This window comes from Oncorhynchus clarkii, chromosome 18 (genome assembly GCF_045791955.1).
Source record: "Oncorhynchus clarkii lewisi isolate Uvic-CL-2024 chromosome 18, UVic_Ocla_1.0, whole genome shotgun sequence".
NCBI classification, from domain to species: domain Eukaryota; kingdom Metazoa; phylum Chordata; class Actinopteri; order Salmoniformes; family Salmonidae; genus Oncorhynchus; species Oncorhynchus clarkii.
The window spans coordinates 64,440,741-64,450,781 of NC_092164.1; the positions used below are offsets into that span (position 1 = coordinate 64,440,741).

Below are 10,041 nucleotides of genomic sequence, written 5' to 3' on the forward strand. Positions count from 1 at the left end.
TACCTTCTATTTCTGCCAGGGTGGATTCTGAGGTCCAGGTGCATGAAAGTAGGGCACGGTCTGTCTGGGTGTGTGTGTGTGTGTGTGTGTGAAAGGACACATGTAAGTAAGCAGAAAAGGTATGAAATATGTATAAAAAAAACACCTAAAACAATATTCCTTCCCATAAGTACTAGTTCCTGGTTGCAAATGATGCAGCCGACTGTGGACCCCGTCATGCCGACGTATCCCATAACACCATACACATGCACACACACAAGCACCCAGACGTATCCCATAACACCATACACATGCACACACACAAGCACGCAGACGTTGACACACAACCCCAATGCGCAACCAGACACTGACAGTGCATGTGTGAGACACCCACCCCTTATAGCTAGATATACTAGCTTCCCAGAACCGTCTGGCTGGCTGCCAGTGGCTGTGATAACATGAGGGTTGCTGCAGCAGTAGCCTACTCCATGGTGCGCATCCTAAACACATTTGAGTTTAATGGCATTAGCAGTTTAATAATCCTATTTTCATGTGCTCTTTAATGATTAACCCACCACCACCGCGCTTGATAGACAACTTCCATTTCTTGACACATAAATTGTGGGGTACATCAAATCAAATGTATTTATATAGCCCTTCGTACATCAGCTGATATCTCAAAGTGCTGTACAGAAACCCAGCCTAAAACCCCAAACAGCAAGCAATGCAGGTTTCGAAGCACGGTGGCTAGGAAAAACTCCCTAGAAAGGCCCAATCCTAGGAAGAAACCTAGAGAGAAACCAGGCTATGTGGTCAAGTCTTCTTTGGCTTTGACAACAGGGAAATTACCATCCTCTCTCTCCAGACCTTCTATTTTAAGAAATGCCTCAATTTCTATGCAGTATTTTAAACATTACTATTGTTCAAATTACACGGTGAGAATAAAGGATGAAAATAAGTTTATGTATAAAAAATATCATTTATTTAATTGGATATAGACAAAAGTGCAACAAATAGGAACTCACTTGTGTCTTGGCCAGGTGGTTACAATGAAAAATAAGTATGATACAGTATAATACAACAACAACCTTCAACATGGTGTTATTAATTAAACAACAACCTTCAACATGGTGTTATTAATTAAACAACAACCTTCAACATGGTGTTATTAATTAAACAACAACCTTCAACATGGTGTTATTAATTAAACAACAACCTTCAACATGGTGTTATTAATTAAACAACAACAACCTTCAACATGGTGTTATTAATTAAACAACAACAACCTTCAACATGGTGTTATTAATTAAACAACAACAACCTTCAACATGGTGTTATTAATTAAACAACAACAACCTTCAACATGGTGTTATTAATTAAACAACAACAACCTTCAACATGGTGTTATTAATTAAACAACAACAACCTTCAACATGGTGTTATTAATTAAACAACAACCTTCAACATGGTGTTATTAATTAAACAACAACAACCTTCAACATGGTGTTATTAATTAAACAACAACAACCTTCAACATGGTGTTATTAATTAAACAACCTTCAACATGGTGTTATTAATTAAACAACAACAACCTTCAACCTGGTGTTATTCATTAAACAACCTTCAACATGGTGTTATTAATTAAACAACAACAACCTTCAACCTGGTGTTATTAATTAAACAACAACAACCTTCAACATGGTGTTATTAATTAAACAACAACAACCTTCAACATGGTGTTATTCATTAAACAACAACCTTCAACATGGTGTTATTAATTAAACAACAACAACCTTCAACATGGTGTTATTCATTAAACAACAACCTTCAACATGGTGTTATTAATTAAACAACAACAACCTTCAACATGGTGTTATTAATTAAACAACAACCTTCAACATGCTGTTATTAATTAAACAACAACAACCTTCAACCTGGTGTTATTCATTAAACAACCTTCAACATGGTGTTATTAATTAAACAACCTTCAACATGGTGTTATTAATTAAACAACAACCTTCAACCTGGTGTTATTCATTAAACAACCTTCAACATGGTGTTATTAATTAAACAACAACAACCTTCAACCTGGTGTTATTCATTAAACAACAACCTTCAACATGGTGTTATTAATTAAACAACAACAACCTTCAACATGGTGTTATTAATTAAACAACCTTCAACATGGTGTTATTAATGAAACAACAACAACCTTCAACATGGTGTTATTAATTAAACAACAACCTTCAACATGGTGTTATTAATGAAACAACAACAACCTTCAACATGGTGTTATTAATGAAACAACAACCAGGTAATAAATTATAGTACTAAATTGTACACAGTCTTTCAGTATTTACACAAGGTGTTTTCGTTAAATGCCAAATTTCTTTCTTTCATTTCATTCCTTCTTTTATTTTTTAAATAAACAGTAAACAATATTATTGACATTCTTAATTATAATTACATATATTCAATCAATATTATACAGATGTCAAGGCACGTACCAGTACTACAATATATCCAAACAATTTCTGTATTGTTCATCTTTAACATATGAAAAATATATTTTTTTTAAATGTCGTATTCTAAAATTTTCTGTCAAGATGTGAAATTTGGTTCAGTAAGTGCCTCTCCGTTCAGTGCGCCCTCAACCTAGGCCATGTTTTTTGTTGTGGCCCCGGATTAGCACACCTGATTCTACTTGTTAACTAATAATCAAGCCCTTGACAAGTTGAATCAGGTGTTTTTGTCCTGGGCTAAAACAACAATGTGTGCTGTTGGGGGTACGGAGTTGGGAGACACTGGAATAGGCTACCTACCTCTCATCTGTACACTACCGTGTCATGTTCCCATGGAAATTAAGCAGTGTATGTAAATATATTCTTGCCTAACATTGTCTCTAACATTGAGTCCTCAGTGCGTCAGATCCACCCTTCAGTATCTCTGTAGACATACAGACAGACCAATCAAAGAGCCAATCAAAGAGTCAGGTGACTTTAGAGCTGCGCATAAAAAAAAAGGTTAAATTAAATTTAAAAAATAAAACCTAAAAAGTAAATCTCATGCTCTACTTCTTCATATCTTGAAATCACACATTCTTTTTTTTCAGTCTCACAACCAGGTTGACATGCCTTATGGGTAGTAAGGTAGAGACACAGTCCAGGAATTCAACCAGGTTGACATCCCTATGGGTAGTAAGGTAGAGACAGGGTCCAGGAATTCAAAGACCTGCCTATCAGTGTGTGAGGGTGGTGGGGGAGTGATGTGAAGGAGTTTTATCCGTGCTTGTGTGTGTGTGCGCGTGTGTGTGTGTGTGTGTGTGTGCGTGTGTGCGTGTTTGTGTGTGTGTGTATGCGTGCGTGTGTGTGTGTATGTGCATGCGTGTATGTGTGTGCGTGTGCGTGTGTGTGTGTGTATATGTGTGCGTGCGTGGTGTGTATGCGTGTGTGTGTGTGTGTATGCGTGTGTGTGTGTGTGTGTATGCGTGTGTGTGTGTGTGTGTGTATGCGTATGCGTGTGTGTGTGTGTGTATGCGTGTGTGTGTGTATGCGTATGTGTGTGTGTGTGTGTGTGTGTGTATGCGTGTATGTGTGTGTGTGTATGCGTGTGCGTGTGTGTGTGTGTGTGCGTGTGTGTGTGTATGCGTGTGCGTGCGTGCGTGCGTGTGTGTGTATATGTAACGTTATCTGTGCAGTGCGTACGGCAGCCACGTCGGTTACATATCGTTGTCATAGTCCCCGATCATCCTGCGTGTGTGCGAAGCCAGGAAGATGTCATTGTCTCGGGGACAGTCGTGGTGACAGGAGCACGTCTTGATGAACATCATCTTGCGTCTGAAGGTGTCTCCCTCGGGACAGTGGAACTCCACCTCTGCGGTGACGGTGCTGTGGGGGGTGCAGCAGCGCCCGTCCGTACACACACCACAGAACTTGGGCTTGTAGACCCTGCTGCTGCTGCAGCCTGACAGCTGGAAACGAATGCCTCGCGGGGACTTGGGGGTCCGTACACACTTCTTCCCCCTCTGTGGAACGGAGATGACTGGTGGTTAGTTCAGAATGAGAACAACGTGTCACATTGTCTATCAGGTTAATTAAGGGCAGCTTGGCTTTAACCTTTACACCTTGAGGGAACGATAAGGAGCCAAAGACATGCTATGTTTCTGTGTTGCAAAGACATGCTATGTTCCTGTGTTGCAAAGACATGCTATGTTCCTGTGTTGAAAAGACATGCTATGTTCCTGTGTTGCACGGCTTATATACACTACCATTCAAAAAGTCGGGGGTCACTTAAAAATGTCCTTGCTTTTGAAAGAAAAGCTATTTTTTTGGCCATTAAAATAACATCAAATTGATCAGAAATACAGTGTAGACATTGTTAATGTTGTAAATGACTATTGTAGCTATTGATTTGTATGGAATATCTACATAGGTGTACAGAGGCCCATTATCAGCAACCATCACTCCTGTGTTCCAATGGTACGTTGTGTTAGCTAATCCAAGTTTATAATTTTAAAAGGCTAATTGATCATTAGAAAACCCTTTTGCAATTATGTTAGCACAGCTCAAAACTGTTGTGCTGATTTTAAGAAGCAATAAAACTGTCCTTCTTTAGACTAGTTGAGTATCTGGAGCATCAGCAATTGTGGGTTCAATTACAGGCTCAAAATGGCCAGAAACAAAGACCTTTCTTCCGAAACTTGTCAGTCTATTCTTGTTCTCAGAAATGAAGGCTATTCCATACGAGAAATTGGCAAGAAACTGAAGATCTCGTACAACGCTGTGTACTACTCCGTTCACAGAACAGCGCAAACTGGCTCTAACCATAATAGAAACAGGAGTGGGAGGCCCCGGTGCACAACTGAGCAAGAGGACAAGTACATTAGAGTGTCTAGTTTGAGAAACAGACGCCTCTCAAGTCCTCAACTGACAGCTTCATTAAATAGTACCCTTAAAACACCCGTCTCAACATCAACAGTGAAGAGGCGACTACTGGATGTTGGCCTTCTAGGCACTCTAATGTACTTGTCCTCTTGCTCAGTTGTTCACCGGGGCCTCCCACCCATCTTTCTGTTCTGGTTTGATCCAGAGAAAAATAACATGTGATGTCATGTTATGTAATTCTATGTCATGCTTATGTAATATGCTATGTAATACACTATATAATACATTCCTCTGCTGTTATACTATATAATACATTCCTCTATATGTTGTTATACTATATAATATACTATATAATACACTATATAATACATTTCTCTGTTGTTATACTATATAATACACTATATAATACATTCCTCTATATGTTGTTATACTATATAATACACTATATAATACATTCCTCTATATGTTGTTATACTATATAATACGTTCCTCTATATGTTGTTATACTATATAATGGTATTAGTCCATGTATCCACCTTGATGTCCTTCTCCTGCTCCACGTGGCAGGACCGGATCATACAGACACGGGTCTGCCTCTCCAGCTGGCACCGCTCGTTGTCGTTGGTGACGCGGTACGACACGCCCATGCCGCAGGTGGCCGAGCACTCGCCCCATTTGGTGGTCTGGACGATGCAGTTCTCCCTGGGGCTCTCCACCGGGACCGGCACGTGGGCTGACTCCTTTCTGTAGACTGACAGAGGGGAAGAAGAGACCAAGGGGTGAATTTCAGATCCTGAGAGAAGAGGAGGGGAGAGGGAAAGGTGAACAATGGTGAAAAAGAGGGGAGGGGAGGGAGAGGTGGTTAGTTTGAACGAGAGAGAGAGAGAGAGAGAGAGAGAGAGAGAGAGGGATAGAGAGAGAGAGAGAGAGAGAGAGAGAGGGAGACAGAGAGAGAGAGAGAGAGAGAGAGAGAGAGAGAGAGAGAGAGAGAGAGAGAGAGAGAGAGAGAGAGAGAGAGAGAGAAAGGAAGAGTTCCAGTTTGTAGGAGGTTAGAGTCACCAGCCATGGCTGACTGATAGGGGTTGTTTTTAGGACTGTGGTTCTAGAGGTTAGACTCACCAGCCATGGCTGACTGATAGGGGTTGTCCTGAGGGCTCTGGTCACACACCCACTCCTCACAGCACTTCCCAGGGATCTGAATGCGGCGTGGGTACGGGCAATCTGGAGAGGCCAGCAGCACGTTGTTGGCACAGGTTGGCACGCAGCCGATCTCTCCGTTCATACAAACACACTGGTGCTTGCAGCTGGGCTGAAAGGTCTCACCACTGCGGTAGATGACCCCTCCCAGGTCGCACGTCTGGCCTTCCTGGGCTGAAACACAGAGGTGGAGACGCCATTTTAGATTTCATATTTCAAAGGCTTTACATTATATTGTTCAAACTCATGTAAATACCTATTGGAAATTGCTTAGCCCAGAGATTGCCCACTTTGGATAATGAGAAACAAAGCCGCAGTATACACAAAATAAGTAGCAATCTCTGCAATAGGATCGCCAAGCAGTGATCATGGTCTCCATAGAGATCTTAAAGACATCCCACCCTTTTCTTTACCAGTTGACAGGAGAATTCAACTTACACATGCAGATGCCGTGCTCGGTGTCACTCAGCATTGCATAATCACAGTAAAGCTCTTTGTGGTGGTCACATGGCTCCAGGAGGGTACAGGGCTCGCCAGCTTGCCTGGCGCACACCTTGCAGCAACCACAGCCATCCAGAACCAGGCTGGTACCAAACGGGCATGGAGGGGGATCCGACGGGCAGTCACAGGGATCGGAACAGTCCTGGGCCATTGTCTAAAGACAGAAGAAAACGACAGTCAGAAATGCTTTAGAAAATCTATTGGATAATGTTAAACAAAAGATAGAAGTCAGAAAAGCTCCAGAAAAATGTATAGGATAAGTGTGGATAAAATGTCTGATATCAGGATTTGTCTCCAGGGAAAATGTTTAGACCCAGTAATGCAATGAGGTCGGTCTGTACCAGTGGAGGAGGGCTCATAGTAATGGACGGATCGGAGCAAATGGAATGGCATCAAACACCTGGAAACCATGGAAACCATGTGTGTTTGATGTATTTGATTCCATTCCACTGATTCCGCTCCAGCCATCACAATGAGCCGTCCTCCCCAATTAAGGTGCCACCAACCTCCTGCGGTCTGTACTGTGTGTCAAAGAAGCAGAGAATGTTGTAAGGGGCTACTTCGCATTTTTTGTTAACACCTCACGTGTAATACATCGTACTGCCACTAGATGGAGACACTTGACTCGATGTAGGCAAATCAATTCTAGCAGACTTTTCTATGGAGAGAGTTTTCTATGGAGAGTAATGGACACTGCTATTACATACAGCATTACTTTTGTACAAATATAAAAATATATATAAAAGAGACTTGTAAGAATGTAAGAGGAAATCAATATAGGCTCCTCAAGTGCTGTCAAATCTTGACATGTTTTATTCTAAGAACGGATGTTTAAAACATTTGAGTGATAAAGAATTAGCAGAACCTGGATTAACTCAGTCATTAACAATTTTATTAGTTGAAAAAAAGCTATTTGGCACTTCATTTTAGACCCTATGTCCAACTAAGAGCCTATAACTACTATCTTTGTTCTGCATCTCAGTACTCACATGATGTTCCTTTTAGTAGCAATGAGTAAGACAGCCCATTTGAATCCAATAATTTAGTAATTTATTAACAGTGACACCCAATTAAAACAACACTACTATTTCATCACATATGATTGTTTACAGAGCTGCTGTAGGCTACTTTAAGGAGCTGCTGTAGGCTACTATACAGAGCTGCTGTAGACTACTTTAAGGAGCTGCTGTAGGCTACTATACAGAGCTGCTGTAGACTACTTTAAGGAGCTGCTGTAGGCTACTCTACAGAGCTGCTGTAGGCTACTTTAAGGAGCTGCTGTAGGCTACTTTAAGGAGCTGCTGTAGGCTACTATACAGAGCTGCTGTAGGCTACTATACAGAGCTGCTGTAGGCTACTATACAGAGCTGCTGTAGGCTACTATACAGAGCTGCTGTAGGCTGCTTTACAGAACTGCTGTAGGCTACGTTACAGAGCTGCTGTATGATACTTTATAGAGCTGCTGTAGGCTACTATACAGAGATGCTGTAAGCTACTTTATAGAGCTGCTGTAGGCTACTATACAGAGCTGCTGTAGGCTACTATACAGAGCTGCTGTAGGCTACTATACAGAGCTGCTGTAGGCTACTATACAGAGCTGCTGTAGGCTGCTTTACAGAACTGCACTGAGACCACACCCCCATGGGATGTTTTAGCCGCTATAAGTACACTATGAGTTCCCATAAGTTGTACTTTAAATTAACATTTTACATAACTAAATAATACATATCAATGAAGACAACACAAAACATATAACAATAGCCGGGTGAATGAAATAAATAATAAGCTATTATTGCATCAAATGCAAAGTTGTGACAAAGTTACACAAATGTATATAAATGAAAATCTAGGACTTTATTGATATAATATATGACATGAGAAAACATACCGAGCTGATGATGAGCAGAAGAAGACCCATTCTGGTGATAACTCCCTCAGACATGGTTACCTCGTTTATTTCGACAGCGCGCTCTCACTCAGTCCAACACGTTTGTTTTCGTTCCGTGTGACAGACACGCAGACGGGAGTTTCCCTTTTCTCTCACTCCACCGGTAGTTGTTCGTTGACTCTCTGCAGGGCTCCAGGGGCTAGCTAGACTGAGGCATGGACGAGAGAACCCCTACTTTAAATACTCCGCGAGGCGGGGTGTAGCCCAGTAAACAAGAGTTATGCCACGCGACCCAAAGGGGTCAAAATATTCACATTCCAGATGGCTTTATTTTTCCTAATTCCTGAGAGGAGAGCTGTTTTTAAAGACAGGCATCCCCCTCCATCAACCTACTGTTCAGCCAGGTGGGAGTTATTTTATGTACTAAAGCAGGAACTGACAAAATATGTTCGTGAGTTTAATTTGACTGGACGAAATGGACGAAAGGAGAACATTGTTCATGTTGGCCACCATTCAGACCAAAATAGCCTACACCAGGAACATGGTTACAGTGATTATGAAGTTGGAATTAAAATGCATGTGTATTGGGGAAAGATTTATAGTATTAAGTAATAACCAGGGGAAATAACACCATAAAGATTGCAAGCCATGGGGGATCAAAAGTAGTGTACTACTTTATGTAGGTAATAGGGTGCTATTTGGGAAGGACTCAAAGTATAAACGTTGTTCAACATGAGATGAACCTTAAATAACACACAGAGACCAGCCTAATAGTAACTGTCAACAGGTGACTACAGGTGACTACAGGTGACATGCTGTACAGGCACACGGTAGCAGGTAATGGTCACTCGTTTAGAAGAGGGCATCGCTCACCGTCTGCCAATATCAGATATGACCCGTAAATCATTGCCAATAGTCATCTTTGTCTTTCCCTACACTCTGTGCCCCTCCTCTTGTACCTGTCTTAGAGGTAGTTTACAAGTAGTGTCTGTCGGGGTCACAGAGGTCTTTACCTGTCTTAGAGGTAGTTTACAGGTAGTGTCGGGGTCACAGAGATCTTTTCCTGTCTTAGAGGTAGTTTACAGGTAGCGCCGGGGTCACAGAGGTCTTTATCTGTCTTAGAGGTAGTTTACAAGTAGTGCCGGGGTCACAGAGATCTTTTCCTGTCTTAGAGGTAGTTTACAGGTAGCGCCGGGGTCACAGAGGTCTTTGGTATGAATAGGAAGTAAGGCTTTAATCAAGGTAACTTATAGTTTGAATAAGAGCATCAGTTTAAGCGTAAAGGACAAACATGGGACGTTCATTATGCAACAGCTATCGTTTTGAGAGTTCTTAGAGAGAGAGAGAGAGTGAGAGAGAGAGAGGGAGAGAGAGGGAGAGAGAGAGAGAGAGGGAGAGAGAGAGAGAGAGAGAGCGAGAGAGAGAGAGAGAGAGAGAGAGAGAGGGAGAGAGAGAGAGAGAGGGGAAGAGAGAGAGAGAGAGAGAGAGAGAGAGAGAGAGAGAGGGAGAGAGAGAGAGAGAGAGAGCGAGAGAGAGAGAGAGAGAGAGAGAGAGAGAGAGAGAGAGAGAGAGAGAGAGAGAGAGAGAGAGAGA

At 41.7% G+C, this 10,041-nt stretch overlaps 1 protein-coding gene across 3 annotated transcripts; it reads right to left on the reverse strand.

Annotated features, from left to right (window-relative positions):
- Nucleotides 1-938: 938 nt before the first annotated feature.
- Nucleotides 939-8,660, reverse strand: LOC139373845 (CCN family member 2-like). Of its 3 annotated transcripts, none has more exons than XR_011627616.1 (6): nucleotides 8,449-8,660; nucleotides 6,498-6,714; nucleotides 5,982-6,233; nucleotides 5,399-5,613; nucleotides 1,164-4,003; nucleotides 939-1,067 (listed from the first exon to the last, which is right to left on the reverse strand). XR_011627616.1 is itself a non-coding variant. In XM_071114924.1 (5 exons), exons 1-5 carry the CDS (start codon nucleotides 8,500-8,502, stop codon nucleotides 3,698-3,700), a joined length of 1,044 nt encoding a protein of 347 aa, XP_070971025.1. In that variant the 5' UTR covers nucleotides 8,503-8,660; the 3' UTR covers nucleotides 945-3,697. The 3 variants fall into 3 exon arrangements, 1 of the variants encoding a protein (XP_070971025.1); XR_011627617.1 differs by lacking the exon at nucleotides 939-1,067 and having other exon boundaries at nucleotides 1,132-1,230; nucleotides 2,259-4,003; nucleotides 8,449-8,658; XM_071114924.1 differs by having other exon boundaries at nucleotides 945-4,003.
- Between the last annotated feature and the right edge of the window lie 1,381 nt (nucleotides 8,661-10,041).

Bases quoted from the DNA above. Each gene is read 5' to 3' on its own strand.
- LOC139373845 (XM_071114924.1), bottom strand. From the start codon at position 8,502: ATGTCTGAGGGAGTTATCACCAGAATGGGTCTTCTTCTGCTCATCATC. The intron at 5,614-5,981 runs GTGAGTCTAACC...CCCCTCTGTCAG, and splicing joins CTATCAGTCAGCCATGGCTG to TCTACAGAAAGGAGTCAGCC. The intron at 4,004-5,398 runs GTGGATACATGG...TCCGTTCCACAG, and splicing joins AGCAGGAGAAGGACATCAAG to AGGGGGAAGAAGTGTGTACG.